The sequence below is a fragment of the Giraffa tippelskirchi genome, chromosome 12 (genome assembly GCF_054371585.1).
Source record: "Giraffa tippelskirchi isolate mGirTip1 chromosome 12, T2T-mGirTip1v1.2.pri, whole genome shotgun sequence".
Classification (NCBI taxonomy): Eukaryota; Metazoa; Chordata; class Mammalia; order Artiodactyla; family Giraffidae; genus Giraffa; species Giraffa tippelskirchi.
Genome location: NC_137286.1, coordinates 104,297,239 through 104,320,678, shown reverse-complemented (window position 1 = coordinate 104,320,678; position 23,440 = coordinate 104,297,239). Strand labels below are relative to the sequence as shown.

Here is a 23,440-nt window from a genome sequence, read left to right as displayed (position 1 = left end):
CCTTCAATGTATAGTTTTCTTAAAATGTTGGTATTTGTGATATTGGGAATCTGTATTTTATGGAGGAATAACCTCAGTCCTCTGGCTCCGTGTCCCTCAGCAGCTGTGTCCAGCTGGTGGTCCACATTCCCCACGATTCCTTTACTGAATGGAAACATTTAGGTCAATATTGATATAAAACTTCATGAACTTCCTTCTCTTTCAGCTTTGGTTCGCCTTCGTTAATGGATTTTCTGGGCAGATTTTGTTTGAACGTTGGTGCATCGGCTTGTACAATGTGGTAAGTAAGCACTCTCCCTCTCCCTCTGACGGCGTGCGGGGCTGCGCTGTTTGTGTCTGGGATGCGGCGCTAAGTCCCTCATCTGCATCCATGGCTCACATACATCTTTAGGGCCTCCGTTGCTGCCACACATCCTGCAGAAGCACAAACTCCCCACACATGGTTTCAATCATCGCAGATCATTCCTGAATAACCCCATGAAATTATTAACCCATATATCTTGATAATAGACCCTTGTTACCTCCTGACTAAATGCCTGGGCAACGTTTCCATGTTTGCAGCTCCAGAAAAAAATTTCTGAACTGTGTCTAAACTCATTCTGCTCCATAATTTTGTTTCTGAATCTGTCAACACAGATGTGAATGTACAAAACCTAACCTGGTGTCCTTTCTGTCCTTCTTAAAAGCATATGTGTCCTTGTGAATGGACGTTTTCTCCCACAGTTAGTGCTAAAATAATGAATTCTGACTCCCAGCTCCTGTGGCAAATGGTCTTCAGCTTATTTGGTATTTTTTATGATTTTCGAGTTCTCATTTCATTACTTGACTGTAATGAATTCAAAAGCTAAAAATAAATATCAACTATAGGCTAACATGACTAAGTAGCTACTTAGCCTTTTGTTTTCCTGGCAAAGGGTGTGACTTAAGGCACCTTTCTTGAATTGTGCTTTCACACTTTTGTTTTGGACCCTAACTCTGACATTCTCTGCCTTGGGGGAGTTTATACTCTGAAACAGCCATCATAGGTAGGCATAGATGGAAGTTACCAGACATACAATAATATAAATCATGGTGCTATAAATATTTAGAGTTTGTATATACATTTGTGGCTGGATATTCAAGTCATCCATCCACTCAGTCCCCTCTTTTTTTTAAGTAGCCACTCTGCTAGGTGCTCTACATATTAATAAAATACTGCATGCAACACATGAAACACACAGCTTCAGCCCTGTAGAGCTCAACAGATGAAGAGGGTCACATGTGGGACTAAGATGGTGCTGAACCAAGTTCAGATCTTGGTTGATCAGTTGATAACCAAGTACTACTCACTGCAAAGTACACTTGTATATTTTTGCTAATAATTATGCCCGGAAAGACAAAAGTGACAAGTGGAGAGAACAGAGCTGAATTGATGGCCATTTATCACCTATGCTAGAAAAGCTACTCTAACCACCTGCCACATAGAAAGGGCCTCCCCTTGGGCAGGTTGTTAACTTTGCAGGACTTAGAAGTGTTTTGAGTAGGTTAAAATGATGTGACCATTCAGGGGGAAATATACTGACTGCTCTACAGTGATTTAGTATTGGAAAAGGCCAACCCTGGCCCACATACGCATAGTATTAGTAACTGGAAGGCTGAGACCTAAGAGGCTGTGTTTTACACATCACCCAGTTGCACAATGAAAGGAGTTTAGCCCTGTTTTCATGTTCAGGCAGGAGCACTGAATCCTCTCCTTAGTTCTCTGCCATCTTGGGCAGTTCAGGGTCATCTAGAAAACTTGTAGCTATGATACTTCAGATGCTGATGGGCTGTGGGATGGTGTTGGTCAATGTGGTCCTCAGACCACATGCATGAGCATCACCAGGATTTCTTTGACAATGCGGATTCCTGAGCACTGTCCCAACTTAACAAAGAGTTTCCCAGAGATACTGAGAAACAAAACAAAATTTTTAGCAAAACTTTCTAGCAGTGGTTATCCACATTACAGTCTGACCCACTAGGGTTGGGGATGTATTTTTTAACTGTAATTTAAAAATCCAGAGGAGAGAGAATATTGCAGCTGAGAAGCGAATTCCCAGGTGAAATGGCCCTGTTGCCACGATATGGAAGTCGGTCACCAGGAAGTGGTGGCAGAGAGTTGGGACGGTCAAGTCCAGTGGGCTCAGAGGGTCATTGACCTCACAGTCAGTCATTGGAAGGGCCAGTGCTTTTGAGGACTGGAAGTCTGCCCGCCCCCTTGGAAACTGTCTTGGTAACTTTTGTTTGAAATAAATAGAAACTTAGGGAAAAGATGTAAAAAGAATACAAAGAACTGTATACCCTCATCCATCAGTTATTATCATTTTGCCCCCACTTGCATTCTCTCTCAAGACACTCACACGTGCACATACTGTCAAACACGTGCACACACTGCAACACATGTATTTCTGAGCCGATTGGGAATCAGTTAAGACATCGTGTCCCTGGGACTTCCCTGCTGGTGCAGTGGCTAAGACTCTGCTCTTCCAATGCAGGAGGCCTGGGTTCAATCTCTGGTCAGGGAACTAGATTGCACATGCTGCAGTTAAGACCCAGTGCAGTCAAATAAATAACAAATAAACAATTAACTAAAAAAAATCTTTTTTAAAAAGACATCATGTCCCTTCTGCTTTATCCTTAAGTGCATAGCTGGTAAGACAGTTCTCTTCTGTAATCACAGTATGATGATCAAAATCATGAAGTTTAACATGGCTACAACACTGCTGTCTAATCTATGCGTACATGCGTGCTAAGTCGCTACAGTCGTGTCCGACTCTTTGCGACCCTTTGGGGTATAGCCTGCCAGGCTCTTCTGTCCATGGGATTCTCCAGGCAAGAATACTGGACTGGGTTGCCATGCCCTCCTCCAGGGGATCTTCCCGACCCAGGGATCAAACCTGGGTCTCCTTTGGCTCCTACATTGCAGGCAGATTCTTAACCACTGAGCCACCGGGGAAGCCCTTACCAGCCCATATTCCAACTTTGTCATTACCCTCTGTTTAGTATTTCCTTCCCCTCCAGGTTGCTCCACAGATACCCAGGGCAAGAGGCAGTTAGTGACATCTGAGACAATGTTAGTGACCACTTTTCTGGGCTGGGGTCTCTCTTCCCATTTTCTTCAAGCAATATTGCTTTTCCTTCTTCAGTATTTAACTCTTCATGTTTGATTCATTCTCGTGGTGCTGAATTAAATAGCTCTGAAACTTAACTTCAGACTCCTCCATATCCTGAAGTCATGAATCAATGCCATCCTATTAGATGTTAATTATATCCATAGTCAGATTTTTACATCATTTTATTTTATGGGTAGAATGAAAAAAAAAAAAAAAAGAATGAGACCAAAGAAACCACCAGTGACAAAAGCTACCACGATCAAATGGATTTCAGTTACATTTTATCCATTTTTTAGTGAAGAGATGACTTTTTAACAACAAAGAAATGTATCCGACTTAATTTTATCAAGCCAGCAGAATTTGAAGAAAACTGATCCCAGCTTCACTTATAAACAGAAATGTACAAATTATAAATCAGGTGTCAGCAAATAGAGTTCAACAGTGTATCAAAAGGATAAAATATTTGACAGATAATTGGTTTGTTTCAGAAATGTAGGAGATTCAAAACTTTAAAAACCTTTCTAAATATCACTGTATCAGTCAAGTAAAGAAGAAAAACATGATCCCATCAGTAGATGCTGCAAAAGTTATTGAGTCAATCCAACTGTCAGTCCCAAAATAAGGAATCTAAGTAATATAATAAAGAAAGAAGTCAATCGGCTGTAATGCATACTATTTATGAAAAACTAGTACCATACTACCATAAATGGTAAAATCCTGAAACTGTTTCATTTTAAATAAGAAATTAGTGAGGGATTCCTGTCATCACTATATAATTCAGCATTGTTTAGGAATTTTCAGCAACTGCCAAGAAAATTAAATAGCTATTACAAATACTAGGAAAAAGTAAAATATTTCTGTGCTTATACAAATATGTGAACCAAAAATGGCTGTGTAAATATGTTCATATGACTGTACATCTAAAAGCCCAGAACATACCAGTAAAGAAATGATAGAATTATAAGAAAATTATAAAATTGTAAGATTTTGATTATAAGTTATAAAATTGTAAGACAATGATAAAATTATAAAAAAATCTAATAAGGTGACTAGATTCATAATAAATACATGAAAACCAATAGCTTTTTCTGACCTGGCAATCACTAGCTATTTTTGTTTAGTATAGCAGTGGGATTTAGAAAGGAGAGTAATAATTCCTTTCAACATAGCAATTAGAACTCTACCTTTCATAGGAATAATTTTTATACTGAGGACTTCCCTTGTGGCTCAGCTGGTAAAGAATCTTTCTGCAATGTGGGAGACCTGGGTTCTATCCCTGGGTTGGGAAGATCCCCTGGAGAAGGGAAAGGCTACCCACTCCAGTATTATGGCCGGGAGAATTCCATGGACTGTATAGACTGAGCGACTTTCACACAGTATCATAAAAGACTTAGTATCAACCCTTCCAAAATTGGTATGTAAATTTATATGATTCCAATTAGAATCCCGATGGATGATTGAGGGGGAGAGGGTAGGGGAAGGGAATTGCATGAAATGTTATTGAAGTATAAGTGGAATTAACAGGTGCCTGCCTAAGAGTAAATATGCAAAGCATGTTCAGAAAAGAACAATCAGAGGGTAGACTTATCTAAACATCAAACTGCTGTAAAGCTGCCCCAACCGCATCAACATGGTACTGAGAGAACTGGACGGGTAAGTCAGGGAACTTAGCATGAAATCCCAGTTCTAGCTTCTAGATCTGTAATGTGTGAGAATTTAATAAGTAAATGTCAAAGGTGATAATTTAGCGAAGTGAAAAAGTTTGGATTGTGTTCTCAAAACTGGCTATTTATAGGGAGAAAAATAAAATTGGACTCCTTTCTTATCCGGCATAGATACATTAGTTTAAAAAAAATTTGAGACATAAATTTGAGAAGTAAAACTATAAAAATCCTGCAAGAAACTCCTGACGTAATTGCATGTTGAGAAGCTATTCTTGATCTTATAGAAATTGAAAGCATTTTATATGACAAATGAAACCATAAAGAAAGCCAGTAGACAAAAAGTGTATTTGGAGGAAATTTTATAATAGAAAGACAGAGTTCAAGAACTCTTAGAAAAGCAGATAAACCATGAATTGAAAATGGACAAAGGACCTGATGTTGCACACAATCCCAAATCCTCACATCCAGCAAATACATGAAAATGTGGTCAGACTCACTGGTGGTCCAGGGAATGTTTATTTTTAAAAGTAGTCAATATCTTCAGTTTTTCTAAGTGGAGAGTATTAAATAGAATATAACAAGCAATTGCTGATAGGAAAGCGGGGAAAAGATTGTGTCCTTCATGAAAGGAGAGAGAAGAAACCATTGGGACCTTTTCTGGAAGCAGCCAAGCAGCATCCTATGAAGTTAAAAATGTATTTGTTTTTTAAAATCCCACAGCCCTACTTCTGGGAATCCTTCACAGAGAAATAAAAGATACAGGATAGATATTATAATATATTCTAGGTGTTTATTACATGATGGTTGTGGCAACAGAGAACTGGAAACAAGATGAATGCCTATCCATAGGTGATGGTTGAAAAAATACGGTCCACTTATAGTATGAATTATTATGTGAGCATGAAAATGACTGCTTTGGGGTCAAACCCTGGGAACTTGGGGGCTCCCCATGGTGTTTTGTTTAACAAGCAAAATACAATGAAGAAAGTATGTATAATGGATTGTTTCTGAAAAACAAGTAATGATCCCTGACGTGTGTGTGTGTGTGTGCACACTACAATCCAGGTGAGATATCTGGCAGGTAGTTAGCCTGGGGGTGCAGAGGGCCAGAGGATTTGAAGTAGGTAGGAGGAGGAAGTCAAGTGAAAAAAGGAAAAGAAGAAATAGTGGCTGTGTACACAATGTGTGGATCGCTCCTTCAGCCCGACAGTGAGGGTGAGTTTATATATACAATGAGTGTGCAGCTCTTCTGAGATGTCTGTGGGCACCTACCTGTAACGTTTGTCATTGAGATCTTTTTCTCCTTGAGATCTTTAGAACATGGACATCCCGGGGCTGATCTCTGCTCCCGGTTGAAGGTGGAGCCGGCCAGTTTCCTGGGCCTCACCCCACTGCACTCTGGTTGCTTTGTCCCAGCAGACTTAGGGCAGGCTGACTCCTGGTTGGACGTCTAGGCTGCTGGGAACTGATATGCACTCAGCACTCTCTAGAGACGCACGTTCAGTTCTCACAGCCCCCAGAGCTTGGCGGGCGCTTGGGGGTACGGACTTAGTCCGTGCTGAGCAGAGAGCGACCATGCTCACACCTGAGGAGGAGGTGGCCTGTAGGTCTGCCGGCCTGGGATGACATGCTTGTTCCAGCCCTCTGCATCAGCATCCAGCTTTTTCTTTCCAGAACACAGATAGAAGCCTGTCACATGCTGTAGAGGACAGGGAAAGGTCAGCACCCTCTGCTTAGCATATCCAGAGGTCATTCTGTCTCCATCCCAGCCTTGTCTCGTGCCATGTCCCTGGCCACCCTGGATGACCTCAAGTTCCCCCTAAATGTTCTGTGTGTGTTTGAGCCTCAGAATTTTGTGACAGATGCTCGTTCCATGGGGTTGCTGCCCTTTGTTCCCTCCCACTCACACCCCTAGCCATCCCGTCAAACTCTGCAGGTGCAGTACCTTCCAGGCCGGAGGCTCTGTGGTCCAGGCATCCTTCCTTGACTCCCCCTCTTCCTGCATCATCTCCCCAGGAGTGACTTTGCAGAGTGCGCTGTTGTGTATGTATGTTCTGTGCCTGTTGCCAGCTGCCGCGTCCCCACCTCTGCAGTGGACAGAGTTCCGAGAGGTCAGGGACCTGCTTCTTTGCCTTCTTCCTTCTTCTGTTTTTAAATCTCTCCCTCCCTGGGGGTTATCACAATATCTAACCCATCATGTATTCCCAGTAAAATGACTGAGTAAGTGGTGAAGGACATTGTGCTTCCTGAAAAGTGAGCATAAAATCAAGGTAAATGGGGCCGTGGCTCCCACAGAAAAACACCCCCACACCGCACAGAGCCCACCATGTCAGGTTCAAAGTCACAGCTCATCTGCAAAGGAAGGCAGTTGTTCCTTGAACCAAAGCTCTTGGCCAATCACATTTTTAGGATGTTGATCTTAGTGTTCCGTGTCAATTTTATGCTAATTAGGCAACAATGTAAAATGACCTTTGTTTATTTTCTCTGATGGGATGGCGTCCAGGGAGTCCCTGAACCTTGGGTTTGGACTTGACCTGAAGTTATGGCATCATCACGTCGACCTGAACCTCCGAGGCGGCAGGAGTCGGAAGGGCCTCTGCTAACAGCTCGCTCTTCTCTCCGCAGATATTCACAGCACTACCCCCCTTCACGCTGGGCATCTTCGAGAGGTCTTGCAGCCAAGAGAGTATGCTGAGGTTCCCGCAGCTCTACAAGATCACCCAGAACGCCGAGGGCTTCAACACCAAGGTGAGCCACGTGTGCACATGGGACCCCTCGGAAAGGCTGGTGACCCCGCCAGTGCTCAGAAGGGGCCCTTGAAGGGAGGCAAGGCCCCAGACCTCCCCCAGGAGGGCACGCCCGGGGAATCTGAGCTCCCTGATCAGGCAGGAAGCATCCAGTCTTCCTGTTTAACAAAGTCTTCTTCCCCACCTGCACCCCCGATGGCCACGTGGCCAGTGGCCCCCATACCCTGAACCCTGTAGGATCCAATCCTCCCATATCTCATCGAGCCCCATCGCCTGGCACAGCCCTCGCTCCATCACTGCCTGGTTCTCAGTGACAGGGAACTATTCCTTCAGCCAGTGAGGAGAATCAGCCAGAGGTGAACGCAGAAATCGAGTCAGACATGGCTGTTGTTTTTCAGTCTGGAGAATCAGTAAAGAGGAGACATCTAGATGGACAAGAAGTAGGGATCCAGGGCTGAGCTGAGCAGGAGCAGGCTTAGGTGTTGCAGGGTCCTCCGATCAGGAGTAGCCAAGGGGTCTGGTGGGTCACTGGCTGGCCAGCCACGTCTGGGGGGCAGCGGTGAGGACCCACCCTGAGGAGGGCAGGTGCCCGGCTGGGGTGGAGGCAGAGATGCCCACACGCCTGCGATTGCCATGTTTCCATCTCCAGTGTTCATGCAGGAGGGGTTTCAGGGGCTGAAACTGAGGCTTGTTGCCCCGTTCAGTTAAGACAGCAGGTGCTGGTTAAGTGTGTGACCAGCCTGCATGACCCCCGCCGGGGCCTGAGAGAGGGTGATCCGGGAGTCCTGGGCAGAGAGCGGTCCCTGAAGGCCTTGTTCTGAGCCACGTGTCGTGACAGTCCTCCTTCAGAGCGGCCTCATGTTCGGGAAAGCATGAGAGCTGTGTCCACATCTGGAAAAAATATGAAGGATCCTGCTGGATCTCGTGTGTTCCACACACAAGGAGATGGGAGTGACTGATTGTGTCCTTGTTCACTTTGGGAAATATGGTCTCTTTGTTCAGCATCATTTATGTGAATCAAATCTGTGATCTACAGAGTTTGAACTCAAAGGCTGCATAAGGTGGGGGTAGGGAGTGGACCCATTGGAAAGGTAGCAGAGATGAGGGTGCTCGGAGACTAACCTGCAGGCATTTTGAAGATAGGGGGTGGGTGGCATGTAGAACGTAGGGAAGAAATAGGGAAATCATGAACATTAAAGTAGGAAAATCTCATTGTCTTATCATTTCTGTTGTCCCGTCACTAGTTAAGATCAAGCTATATGGCAGTTCCTAGTATGATGTGTAGATTTTTAAAGAAGTTCAATCTGGCTTTAGTAATTCTTTCATCTCAGGGTGAAAAGCATGATTGAAATGCATTTATGAATCTGTAATTTAGAAGAAACTACTGGTTTAGAACTAATGTTCTGTTGTTTGACCTTTCAAGTGTTAAAGAGAATCTTTAACTCTGAATGGTATTCATCTGAATCCTAAAAACCGAAAATGGGAGGGATTTTCAGGGGTAAAACAAGGGAGTGAACGTGCTGTGTGAGAATTCACATGTTAAATGTTTTTAATGCTTTCCAAAAGTATGGTTTCAGTCTCTTCAGTTCCAATGTGACCTATTACCCCTTTTTTTGAGTGATGGTAAAATGTTGTTGTCTTGCTTTCAGTTGTAAAGGAAATGGATCATCATTTATTTTTCGGATGTGGGGAGATTGTATATTGTCCTGTGTATATGTGAATATCTCTTTAGGTCTTTGTACTTGAGGAATATTATCTGGAGACAGCTGGCTCATTTGTAGCTAAAAAGGAGGAAATTGGTTTTTTCCGCCTTCTGGAGCTGGAATTGCCGCCTGCATCCCTGACAGTGAGGGGCTTGTTGAGCCACACAGAGGTCAAGAGTGTGGGCAGTTCCTGACAACCTCGGTCTGTTTTCCCTTAGGTTTTCTGGGGTCACTGCATCAACGCCTTGGTCCACTCGCTCATCCTCTTCTGGTTTCCCATGAAAGCGCTGGAGCATGGTAGGTAATGGCTTCGTGATTCAACTCTCAGCAAGTAGCTTTGCAGCCCCTCCACGCCAGTTGTTCACAAATTTTTTTCCCAGTTCCACAGGCCTAGAGATCACAGGAGCAAATTTCAGAAGAAAAACATACATAACATCTAATGAGAGCTAGTATCGGCTTTATAGCTTGTAGGTTTCACCCCTTCTGGCTCCAAGAACCCATTTTCTTTCCAGTTACCTGGAGAGTTTAAATACTAGGAATTTGAACCTTTATTTTTAATAACCATTTGAGTCAAGGATCTTGAAGAAAAGCACTTTACTATAATGAAACATCAATGCCTCTTGCCCTCGAGTTTGAAATTTTCTGTTAATTACTTGGGCTTTCGTTTTCCAAGCCTGACACACCTCTATGCCAAATAACTCAAATCTCACGAGAGTATAATTTTATACCCTGTCTTCTGAAAGTCTCTTTTCCTTGATGTACACTTTTCAAGCAAATGTTTAAAGTTTGTTGGAGGCTGAACTATTCCAGTTGGTTTTAACCTTCGCTGAGCTGGAGGAGGGTGTGCTTGTTCTCATTAATGCATCCAAAATGTGGCCTCTTAAAGAGACATACCTTTTAGTCTCAAAAACTGAAAATGTATTACCAGGATGTCAGTCTATTACCCCTCTCAAATCGTAATAATACCCCCAGGGAAAGTTACTCCAAATGCTGACTAGACAAGGCCTCTGTTCAGAGAACCAAAGGATATAAAGTTTCTAAGCTTCTTTGTTTTTTCTTCCAAGTTTCTGTGTCAGTGGTTTTTGTGCTTCATACAGACATGATTCATCCTCACTGATGTGCTTTAACCTGTCAAACACTGATTGTTGGAGAAAATGCACGCACAGCCAATGTGTTATACACCGTATGACTTACTCTCTATTTCATCAGACCTCCTTTTCTTTCAAGGGTCCCTAAGTCTCTTGCTTACTTGTGTGTGTGCTCAGTCATGTCTGACTGTTTGCAATACATGGGCTGTAGCCTGCCAAGTTCCTCTGTCCATGGACTTTCCCAGGCAAGGATACTGGAGTGGGTTGCTATTTCCTACTCCACGCCTATGTCTCTAAATCAAAAAGTAAAATTTTTTGCTTCTAGCCTCACCCGCAAAGGGGCATTCTAGATGAATCATTCTTTGAACGGTGAAGCTTTCCTGTGATTCATCTTTATGTGTTGCTGTTGTTTAGTTGCTCAGTCATGTCCGACTCTTTGCGGCCCCATGGACTGTAGCCCACCAGCCTCCTCTGTCATGAGATTTCCCAGGCAAGACTACTGGAGTGGGTTGCCATTTCCTTTTCATGTAGTGGTTTTAATTTATTGGGTTGGCCAAATAGTTCTTTCAATTTTTTCGTAAGATCATGCAGAAAAACCTGAACAAACCTTTTGACCAACCCAATATTTTGAAATGATTTTGTGATTAAGGGCTTAAAAATATAAGAGTGTTGACTGTGCTTTGTTTTAGAAGCTCTGGCAGTTTGGTAATAAAGTGGCCGTTTTTGTATCAGGCTGGACTGGTGATGGGAGGCAATTTGTCTGTTGAGCATAAGAGCAGCTTTGGTATGTGTCCTCTGGTTCCCAAGCCCAGCCTTTCATGCATAAGAAGAGACTCGTACTTGTACTGACTCTGGGTATTATCTCTAGTCCCACCACCCTCTTATGTCTATGGGGACTCTGTTAAAGACGCAGTGCTTGCTTTGGACTCATAGAAGTTTTGCAAGATGCTCCTTTACTTGCCCGCTTCAGAAGGAGCTAGTGTGGCCCTGTCTGATCAGGTGATTTTCTGATCCTGAGTCACCATTATGTGCTTTGAGATGGTGGCTTGTAGTTTATGGTGGGATCACTATTGTTTACCTAGATCGCATCACATAAATTCATCTACTCTCCCACTGTGGTCTGTATTTAAAAGAAGATAGATCCCCAACAGTTACTAGTTTACCTAAGAGGTGTCACCAGGTAAATTTCAAGTTAGCCACACAGCTTCCCTGGTAGCTCAGTTGGTAAAGAATCCCCCTGCAATGCAGGAGACCCCAGTTCAATTCCTAGGTAGGGAAGATACACTGGAGAAGGGATAGGCTACCCACTCCAGTATTCTTGGGCTTCCCTGGTGGCTCAGCTGGTAAAGAATCCACCTGCAATGTGGGAGACCCGGGTTCGATCCCTGTGTTAGGAAGATCCCCTGGAGAAGGGAAAGGCTCCAGTATTCTGGCCTGGAGAACTCGATGGACTGTATAGTCCATGGGGTCACGAAGACTCGGACACAACGAGTGACTTTCACTTTATCTGCTTCACTCAGATTACCAATTTGCCTAGCAACCCAAAGGATGACTTTTTTCCATTTTTTATCACCATCATCGTTAGCATCATTATTTCATCATATCTATTAAGCCTTCTGCATAGAGGCTTTCTTTTGGTTATATTATGAACGGTAACCTTTTGACTGAAACTGTTGAAGGTGAAATGAATAGCAAGTGTGAAGTCTGTTTGGCAAAGAACAACAGAAGGCTGTTGGTGCTCTTGATCATTAGTTGATGTCCTCTAACAATGGAATGAATATTGTAGGATTCACTTCTAAATTCTCTCTATTAGTACACCACAAACATGATTACAATGTCCCTCAGCCGTATTCTTTGAAGTGATATTTATCTCCAAGGCCCTGTGATAGAGTCTAAGGGTGGTGGGTAAACGTGGCAATGTGGGTCTCACCGTCAAGGTATTCGAAGTCTGGTAAGGGATGTAGATAATTCTAGTACAGACAGTAAGTAACTCTCTCAAGTAAAATCCAGAGGAAGCGCTCTCAGATTGCAGGGGGCTGAGAGAGATGTCTTTCATTTAGGATGACTCATGGCTTGTTGGAGGGGATAACATGTAGGCTTAGCCTGGAAGTCCAGGCAGAGCGAGATGCGAGGGTTGGAGGGAAGAGCTGAATGAAGGGGGCAATTCAGGACAGATGCAGAGGGCTTGAGAAGTTCATTCCTTACAGGGAGGAAGGCAGAAGAGTTTGAGAAGGTGGATGAAAACTGGACTGCAGAGGGCTTGGAATGCAGTGTTAAGAAGCCAAGACTCCATTTGGAAGCATTGAACAGTCAGTAGCATTTAGATTGAGCTGAATATTTCGAGCAGAGCAATTTTGGGATGTTGAATCCATCATATCTTGTAAGGCCCATAGTAGAAGGAAAACTGATAGCAAGAGTCCTGGTTAGGTCTCCAGCTGTTCCAGGGAGCTTAAGGAGGGTTAAACCTGGGACTAGGGATGTGTTTAGTGAGGGGAGAACTTGTTTTGAGAAGAGTCCTTCAGCAGAATCATGGCAGACCTGTGATGTGCCAGGTGCCAAGGGCGTGGTGGACATAAACGCAGCTTGTCTTACTCTCTGGGGGCTTCTGTGAGGTCAGAGTTGACGACTGGGAAGAAGATGTTAGATGATCAGGAATTTACGCATGTAATTGCTTAATGGCCAGTGTGCTGTGTTCTGCAGGCTGCTGGGGAGCTTGTAATACTGGGACAAAACCTACTCTAGTGGGTCAAGGAAGCATCTTCTCCAAGGAAGTAAGTGATACTTAAGGTCTTAAAAAAAGGAGCAGGAGGTGAGCAGGTGGGGCAGGGGAGGTATAGGGAAAGTAGGGGAGAAAGAGCATTCCTGACAGGGACTGCAAGCACACAGGGCTCATGATGCCCAGGAGCTGGGAGAGTCCGCGGGCAGTGCTCCCAAGGGGATGCAGGAGATGGACTCGGGACTTTGTTCAGCCTCTGGTGAGCACTTCCGGACCCTGAGCTTCCCTGGCCGTGGACAGTGAACCCCCTCCCCACCGTCTTTCCCCCGTCCTTGTGCAGCTGTGAATCAAAACATGACTGCACACATTTCCAGCATCCCATCTGCATCTGCAGCAGCACGCTAGTCAAGAGGGCAGTAGCGTAGGGGTGTTAGGTTGAGGGTCAGATCACTAAAACCCAGATGGGGACCGTTTTCAGGGAGAGGTATGAGGTGGGAGAGTTACACCCCGGACTGCCTCTGAGGAAGACAAGACAGCCGTGTAGAGAAATGCATAAGGTCTGGCAAGAGCATGGGTCTTTGTGTGTTCGGGTTTTTAGTGGAGGGAAGGAAATCAGAGGGGGAAATGAAAAAGCTTGCAAGCTTGAGAAGAACCAGGATGTGGCAGCTGCTTTGATGACTTGTTCACGGGCTGATTGCCCTAAATAACAATGAGCTCCCGTTAACACTTTGAACCATCCCTTAGAAGGAGGCATTCACCCTGCTCCCAAAGAAGTGTTGGAAACCGGCACCAATTTGAGACAAACGAGGGCATCTTCAAACCACGGGGACCCTTATCTCACAGAACAGTGCCTTGGCCCCCCACCCCCGCTCCAGCACCAAGTCCTGCCGGAAGCTGTCCCTCAGCCACGGGCTACACTCAGCCCTGAGGACCTTTGCTCGACGGGGGGCTGAGAGCCACAGAGCAGCTTGGTTGCAGTGTTTCATGCTCTGTGGGCTGCATCGTCAGTGTGGTGGATTTTACCAGGAAATTCTCTCCAGGCTCCCTGGAGAGAGGCTTAGGTACAGACAGAGCTGGTCACCCCCAGCATAGAAGCTTAGGTACAGAGAGAGCTGGTCACCCCCAGCATCACTGTTGCCAAGAAACGCTTCTGAGAGGTGGTAGCCCGTCGATCATTCCTTAAGAAGCGTCCAAGAATTTTGCTTTGCTTATTTCTGCGTGGTTTCAGATAGAATTTTCAAAGCAGTGCTCAGCTGATGGAGTTTGTGATGATTCATTTCAAGTTTCAAAATACATTTTTCCACTCCAGCAATTCTGTAGTAAATCAGATTTCTTCCAACCATCACAACCTTACACTCATGGCCATGGCCAGTCTGCAGCTCCCACCCTTCAAACTTAAACGTGATTCTAGGTTAAAACCAGAGACGTCACCTTTGCAGGGACCGAAACTCACCAAGACTTTCGTGTTGGGCCACTCTTGGACTTTCCAATGGTGTATCCAGTCTGCATATTTGAGCAACCCTCCTTGAAGTGGAATGTGGTTATTGGCAAATCCATTTTGATTTTTTAAAAAGGAAATTTTCAGATTTTGTTTTTCTTGATGGAATTTAAGAGGGAAGGGATAGGAATATACTTAGCATCAGAGAAAAATGCCCGAAAAAAAGATTTATTCTGGATCCCTCCCCATCTACACTCTGGAAACCATCCCCATCTCCTTCCAGAAGAAATGCGATGTAGATACTTACTGTATTGGCACTAATTAAGCAGCAGGATCTCTGAACATTTTTGGAGAAGCCTACATTATATTTTCTAATAAATGTGCTGCTGTGAGATGAGACACGTTTTACAAACTGAAATAATAGTGTACCTGTATAAAATGAGATGTAGGGTACTTCTCTCTGCCTGTGGCAGTACTGGGTCATTTTAGCTTGAATTATTTATGACCCTGTACCTGTTACTATAAACTTGGTTATTTTTATATCACTTAAGTTTCACATTAAGCTAAACTAGGGTTCAATTGCCCTTGTTCTCTGAGATTGCATCTTCTTAAAATCAATTACTCATTCATTAAAAAAAAAAAAAGACAAGTGACTGTGTCCTTTGTGCCAGGTCCCTGTTGGCAGATGTAGTACAAGTAGCAGTAGGCAGATTCCCTGCCCTCATGGAGCTCACACGGGACAAAGCAGGACTGAGCAGAAAGTGTAATGAGAGGACAATCAAGGTCAAATGGTATGCGTTCCAAGGACCACTAATCTGGCCCCAGTTTTGAGGACTGCCCCCTAGAGGATGTGTTACATAGTCTAAGGATGCGTGGGAGGAGAGAGCTAGGAAGAGAGTAGAGAGGGAAGGGTTTCAGGCTATGGGAGTAGCATGGGTAAGAGGCTGTGATTCAGAGTCAGAGAAAACATGTGTGGGTGGAAGACTGAGGAGCGAGGCTGTGAGATCAATTGCCTGGGGATGGTAAAGGATGGAGACCAAGAGATCAGACCTTTCCCAGTCTTGGGGACTAGTGAGCCTTTTGAAGTATAAGTTCAGCGGGAGCCATTGATGGGTTATAAGCAGAGAGCCAAGTAGCTGATGAATTTCAATGTGACCACACTGGCCAGAACGATTGTTGGCGTCCAGCTGGTTGGCTGTTGCTTAGGCTTATGTAGTGACAGTGTCAGAGAGGTGGACGGATTAGAGGGCTACTAAGGGGGCAGAATTGGAAGGATCCAATATTGCATTAATGAAAACTTCCCTAGTCTATCTGACTGTGAGTGCATGTGTGCTAGGTTGCTTTAGTCATGTCCAGCTCTGTGCGACGCCATGGACTGTAGCCTGCCAGGCTCCTCTGTCTATGGGGATTCTCCAGGCAAGACTATTGGAGTGGGTTGCCTTGCCCTCCTCCAGTGGACCTTCCCAACCCAAGGATCAAACCTGTACCTCCTGTAGGGCAGGCAGATTCTTTACCACTGAGCCACCTGGGAAGCCAATATTTTCTCAAGAAGATAATAATAAACTGTACAACTTGGACTTTTCCATGTCCCAAAGTATGATTCATTAACCATTTCTATTTTGCACTGTTGACAACTTCTGTAACCTAACTGTGTCACATGTATTTTACACAGTTGGGTTTGATGTAGGGCTGTAAGAAGTATGAGCCAGAGTTCTTAGATTTCACCTTTAGAACTCTGTCAAGAAGTTGGATCAAGGTGTATTAGGGTAGGAACAGCTGCTGCAACAAACAACCCTCAAATAGCAAGGGCTTAGCCCAATAAAGGCTTATTCTGCCTCATGTCACCATCAAATGGGATAGTGTATTGTATATGGTGTATTGACACTGTTTTCTATTTTCTGCATTTGTGATGCCCTGGTACTAGGCACCTTGATCCTGCAAAAGGTCAGTTTTCATTCCAATCCCAAAGAAAGGCAACGACAAAGAATGTTTAAACTACCACATAATTACACTCATCTCACACGCTAGCAAAGTAAAGCTGAAAATTCTCCAAGCCAGGCTTCAACAGTATGTGAACCATGAACTTCCAGATGTTCAAGCTGGATTTAGAATAGGCAGAGGAACCAGAGATCAAATTGCCAACATCCATTGGATCATCAAAAAAGCAAGAGAATACCAGAAAAGCATCTGCTTTATTGACTACGCCAAAGCCTTTGACTGTGTAGATCATAACAAACTGTGGAAAATTCTGAAAGAGATGGGAATACCAGACCACCTGACCTGCCTCCTGAGAAATCTGTATGCAGGTCAAGAAGCAACAGTGAGAACTGGACATGGAACAACAGACTGGTTCCAAATCGGAAAAGGAGTACGTCAAGGCTGTATATTGTCATCCTGCTTATTTAACTTATATGCATAGTGCATCATGAGAAACGCCAGGCTGAATGAAGCACAAGCTGGAATCAAGATTGCTGGGAGAAATATCAATAACCTCAGATATGCAGATGATACCACCCTATGGCAGAAAGCAAAGAACTAAAGAGCCTCGTGATGAAAGTGAAAGAGGAGAGTGAAAAAGCTGGCTTAAAACTCAACTTTCAAAAAATGCAGATCATGGCATCCGGTCCCATCACTTCATGGCAAATAGATGGGGAAACAATGGAAACAGTGACAGCCTTTATTTTCTTGGGCTCCAAAATCACTGCAGATGGTGACTGCAGCTATGAAATTAAAAGACACTTGATCCTTGAAAGAAAAGCTATGACCAACCTAGACAGCATATTAAAAAGCAGAGACATTACTTTGCCAACAAAGGTCTGTCTAGTCAAGGCTATGGTTTTTCCAGTAGTCATGTATAGATGTGAGAGTTGGACTATAAAGAAAGCTGGGCACTGAAAAATTGGTGCTTTTGAACTGTGATGTTGGAGAAAACTCTTGAGAGTCCCTTGGACTGCAAGGAGATCAAACCAGTCAATCTGAAAGGATATCAGTCCTGAATATTCATTGGAAAGACTGATGCTAAAGCTGAAACGCTAATACTTTGGCCACCTGATGCAAAGAACTGACTCCTTGGAAAAGACCCTGATGCTGGGAAAGATTGAAGGCAGGAGGAGAAGGGGACAACAGAGGATAAGATGGTTGGATGGCATTACCGACTCGATGGACATGAGTTTGAGCAAGATTCAGGAGTTGGTGATAGACAGAGAAGCCTGGTGTGCTGCAGTCCATGGGGTTGCAAAGAGTTGAACACAACTGAGTGACTGAAATGAACTGATCCTGGAGAGACTGTGTTCCCAGGGTTGGCTGATTCCTAGAGCAGACAGCTCCCCTGCAGGCTTACCTTTGATATCCAGCCAACAGTTCTGGGGCCCCCAGACATCTCTGTATCTTACTCTCTCACACCAGACTAACGTCTTCTACCCTAAATCACCCTGGAGCAGTTATCACATATCACACAGCCTAGAGGCTGTTGAAGTTATTCACACTATCCAACCCTGAGCTTACACAGTGTACCTACCCTGCTTTATCCATTTTATCCCATGAAAACCCAAATAAAAGCTCTGGGTCATGTTTTCCCCTCTCCTCTCCTACCTGACCCTGCTGTTTCTCCATGTGGCCTTGCCTGATATCCTGTGTGTCTTGTTTCTAGGGATCCTTGAGTATAAACTTTGTCCTTCATGACCATCACATCCATGTCTATTTCTTTTCTGACACCTGGTTAAAACAAGCCCTGGGTTCATCTCCATAATGGTGCTTCATCTGTTCATGGCCCTTGAGTTCACCCTTAGCCTCACACAGGGACAGGAGAGGGCCGGGAGGACTGATGGCTCTTAACCTTCTCTGGCAGGACAGGATCCATCACTTCTGATTAGCGAGAACTAGTCACAGGGCCCGCCTAGGTAGGAAGGGCCTCAGACTGTCCCTAGACTCTGCTCCTGGGAGTCAGAAACAAGTCTGTGCCTACAAGAGGGCTGTTTGACATCGACAGGCAGTCGAGTTTACTTTCCATCATTTTCACTTCCTTTTTAAAATCTATTTTTAGTAAACAAGAATGAAAAAAGAGAAAGGTTGAAATCTGAGTTTCATATCCTTAACTTTATCCAGCAGAAATGTCAGCATAGAGGAGAAAATCCAGAAAGAGGCTTATATAACCAGGAACTTAACCCAACACTGGTTCTCAATGTAATTATAATCACTAACACTTGTATAAACTCTACTTTTTAGAAACGCCTTGCAATAGTGTATGCCAGTCTTTACAGAGAAAGGAAAAATGAATCTTCTCTTTACAAATACACAGCATCAGTAGCAAAAAGAATCATTTCAGTTGTCATACAGACAGTGCAGACATTTGAGCAGGATGAGTTCTAAGTGCATTTGTAAGTGAGTTCTTTGACACTTGGAAGACATTTTCACTCTTGATATTTATCCAGTAGTAGCCGGTTGGCATTGTACCTCTGAGCCTCTGCCATCTTAAGAGGCCCCAAGAATGAGATGGGGAGAGGAGAGCCTGTTAATATGCTGGAACAAGGGCTGCTCAGAATTGGTGCTGCTGAAGATTCGAGGCTCAGATGCTAAAGGATCCACTTGCAATGCAGGAGACTCAGGTTTTCGATCCCTGGGTTGGGAAGATCTCCTGGATAAGGGAATGGCAACCCACTCCAGTATTCTTGCCTGGGAAATCCCATGGACAGAGGAGCCTGGCGGGCTGCTAAGAGTCAGACACGACTGACTGACTAACACACACAATGAATTGGTGCTGCTGAAGTAAAATGTTGGAAGAAAGAGAACAGAAGGGAGTTGGCATCTGCTCTCCAGCCAAAATTCTTGGCAGGTGCCCTGGTGTCTGTCAAGGGAATGGTGCCATCTCCCTAATTCTTCCTCTGGAGTCAGATGTGTGCACGATGCTGTGATTTTGAATCCAGGCCTCCACAGGTTCTTACTACACCAAAAACACATGTATGCATTCACCCCATCTGTTTTCTTGATTATTGAGCCCTGTCTTCTCTGGCTGCACAGGACTACGCTGTAACTTAGGCTTCAGATTTTGCTTTTTGTCAAAGCCCTCTCTGATTACGTTTTTGTGGTTTAGCCGGGTCATAATGTAATGTGTTTAACGAGCATTTCATTGAAATGGCATCTTTATAAGATGTCATCAGCCTAGCCCCTTGGAAGCCTGTGAGGTAAGTTCCCCGATCATTCTGCCTGTTTAGAAAATGAGACGGACTTTCCCCACAAACATTCTTGGAGAGTGTTTTGCATGCAACATTTGAGGCTGTCACCAGTCACTGGAGGGCCCATGTGGGTTTGTCGTCATTGTTCACACCAGTCGGTTTAGTGTCTGGGTTTGTCAACCTCATGTGCTATTCCTACATCATGCCAGTCCCTGACTCCAACCCGACTTTGCAGATGACATAAGTCTGGACCAACAGGCTGGGTAGCTGCTGAGGGTCTGTGGGTCCTGAAACCAAGGCATCATTTCTGCCTGGAGGAGAATGAGTGGCTCTCAGGACAGGGCTTCAGGCTCCCGTAATACTGCCTTGGATGTACACGGTCATCCCATCATCGTATCAGATTTTACCTCATGTGCAGCCCCACCAGGTCATTCTATATGTGACCAGGTGAGACAGCATCTTTCCCACTCTTACAGCTTCTTTTACCTTGTGGAGCTCTTTCCCTGGACCGCAGGGACGGGGAGCACACACTGTCTCCCCTCATTTCGGCTCTCGTCTGGGGGGAGCTGATCCTCAATCTCGATCTCCTGGCTGATCTCACGGGGTTCAGTGAGACGCTGCGGAGAGTGCTGACGCAACAGGCAGCTCGCTCCCCTCCCCTTCCCTTGTCCCCCTCCCCCCTCCCTCTCTCTCTCCCTCCCCCTCCCTCCCCCACCCCGCCCTGGGCCTGCTGGACCTTTGTGTGCTAGTGGTGGTTTCTGCTGGGAGATGCTCCACGTCCTGCTGGTGAATAAAGGTGTGTTGAGATCACCTCTCTCCACCTGCGTGTTGGATGGGTTTCTCTTACTGGGACCTTCTCAGAACCTGGAATGGCCTGGCTCCAGCTGACATCACCGTCTGATGCAGCGCAGGCATCCTCCCCCATGTCTCTAGGAGGACAGATTTCCTTTTGTGCCTGAACTGTCCTTTCCCCTCTCTCTGCCCACTTCCTCCCTACATCTGTCTGTGCTAGGCCCCCCACCCCACCGTGAGGCTTCATCTGCAATAATCTTATCATCGCTTACATAGATGGTGGACAAATATATTCTAAAGGCTGGCTTGGGAACTCAATGACTTACCTTGGTTTAGGGGTTCTTTATCTCCTATAAGAGTCACTTGAGTTTTAAATACCCTGCTAAAATGGAAGCAGCTAAGCTACAGGAAAGTTGTTTTTCTGAGTAGAGTGGTGGATTATAACAGTACTGTTAAGATTAAGCAAAACAAGAAGAAATAATTTATGAGTAACGTGCTGCAGAAATAATAAAGTGGACAGTCCAAATGGGCTTTTCCAGCCTTGAATTATAAGCAAGCTGTAGCTTATGAAATGTGTTCATCCACCGATGATTGTTTAAGACTTAGTGTCTTTTCTTCAGGAGGATGATACTGGCAAATTTTTAACAAGAACTGATGCCCACAGGTATTTCCCTCTAAACCAGTCGAAATATAACCTTTAAGAGAACACGCTAGTCTATGGGAATTTCCCCAACAAAGCCGGCCAAGCAGTGACTTGTGAGTTGTTTAGTGGATGCTGTCTTTTCCGAGACTGTTGGTATGTTCAGGATCACAAGTTAGTTTGGAAATTTCTCCTTCAAGGAATGAATTATTCCCAGATGGTATTAGTTTTGATTGGGCTGGGAGATGCTCTTTCCTAAGCAGAAACTTAAAATGCAGTGTTGAGTTACCCTTGAAAAATGATGAGTTGGAATAGTAGGGTTATCTTGGCTTCACTAACTTTAAGTGTATTCAGATGAACTCAAGTGCAAGCAAGTTATTTAATGCCAGTAGCATTGTACTGTCATGGCAAGGTAGAAATGCATGCCTTATAAAATTCTAGAAGCTACAGTTAGAAGAGGTCCCTGGGTTTTACTACCTGTTTCTTCTTTTTGTGCCAAATTCCCAACATGGTGGTCCATGGTCTTAAGGGTCTTCATGGATATGCTCTCTCCATCAGTGAACTCTTGGTCCTGGAGGTGATCACAGGGTTTTCCCCTTTAAAGGCCATCAAGCAATGGCAGTTCCATCTCTTTGTACCAAGGCCTCACCTTGCTTCTCTGCTGATGATGTGAACTGTGAGATCCTAACACACTCTGCTCCTCAGCCTGACTACAGACGAGGGGTGTTCCCTTCATTAGCCACTCTTATTTCAGGGTGTATTCTCTGTATTTATTCCAGCTCCTCTGTTTTCTTTGCTCTAATACTGTGATTCTCAATATGGGGAATTTTCCCCAGGGGACATTGGCAGCATCTGGAGGCATTTTTTGTGGTCACAACTTGGTGGTGGATACTATGGCTCACAACCAGGGAGGCGGTGCCATTCTCATCTTGTGGATGGAGACCAGGCATGCTGCCGAACACCCTACCATCACAGGGACAGCACCCCCTAACTGAGCGAGAAAAATGGACCCCAAAGAATAAAAGAAGACAACTTCATGGGGAAAAATAACTAGATTAAGAATTCTTTTGAAATACCAACACCTAATGGGAAGAAACTTTCTAGGAGAGAAATAAGATAGAAATAAAAGTGAGATTCACGTGACAGAGATTCTGTACCACTTTGGGGTCCATTTCTTTCTCTCAGTTAATGAAAACAATGTCTTATTTCCAGAGTTCACAGTTTCTCACTCAGAGTATGGCCTCACAGGTCATTTAGCTTCTCTTTGCTGCCCTAGTTTCCTCATCTGAAACATGCATGTCATAATACCATTTCATAGCATTGCTGGAGCATCAAAGAAGGTATTTGAGTGTTGCATATTAGCAATGCTAATAGTCATCTATTAGTATTACATATATTAGTAAGCATACTCATGGAGGTAAAGTGCTTATAACAGAGCCTGTCTTATGCTTAGTAACATAATTTCTATTTTCACTGTAGAATTAACAGTATCTAAAACAGTTTTCTGTTCATTAAGTGTATATTCTTGAAGTATGAAACACATTCTAAGTCCTCCATGTGTAGACAAATGCTTTGTATGTTTAATTTATTTTACCTCATGAGTCAACCAGCCTTTGTAATATTACTGTCGAAAGGAAATTCAGAAGTTGTCAAACCATAATTGTAAACCTGGTTTTCAGCTTAGGCTCCCAGCCCTTCTAAGTCTTCCATCTGATCAGCGTTTTCTCCAGACTCTGTCCGGGTTTCGTGTCGGTAGAACTCAGGGCCCTCAGATTGCTGCTCATCTCAGTCAAAAGTCTTTTCTTCATTTGTGAACTCAGGGGGCGAGACTAAGGATAGGAAACCCATCTTGAGCTAAAACGAACAGGAGGTAGTTCAGAAACTCTCAGTCTAGGTCTGTAGCTAACACAGCCCGTGATGTCTCTTTGAGAATTCATCTGTCCTTATCCACCAATTTTCTTAGCTGGAATCAGAAGAAAGGGAACACCCTGTGGCTGGATCCAGGGTCCCATGACAATCATATTTTACCTGTGATGTACTTTGTCATTATGGTATTTGGCAAAACTAAATAGGTCTTGATTCTTTCACGAGTCAGATTCTTCAACAAACAGATGGGTAAATTGATGAGCCCAAATGTATGTGTACAACAGCTACTGGGTTGGAAATTTGAACACAAAAATCCCTATTTACTTGGCCTATAGGCCACAGGTCTAATTTGGATATAAAGAAAGAATAAAAGGAGATTGGTGGTGTCACTCAAATACACTATTTCTGATTTTAAAACAGGTTTTCAACCCTCAAGGTAAAAACCAGACTTTTCACAGCAGGCTAGCTGACCTGAACTAGATAA

General features: G+C 44.2%; 1 protein-coding gene across 9 annotated transcripts in view; it reads left to right on the top strand.

Moving 5' to 3' along the window:
* Window positions 1-23,440, top strand: part of LOC145530151 (phospholipid-transporting ATPase IB) — a 452,251-nt gene that overhangs the window by 304,762 nt on the left and 124,049 nt on the right. For all 9 annotated transcript variants that reach the window (XM_081551000.1, XM_081550992.1, XM_081551002.1 and 6 more), the window contains 3 exons: window positions 206-280; window positions 7,421-7,543; window positions 9,464-9,542. In XM_081551000.1, coding sequence (XP_081407126.1) covers window positions 206-280; window positions 7,421-7,543; window positions 9,464-9,542 — 277 coding nt within the window. The remainder of the gene's footprint in view (window positions 1-205; window positions 281-7,420; window positions 7,544-9,463; window positions 9,543-23,440) is intronic.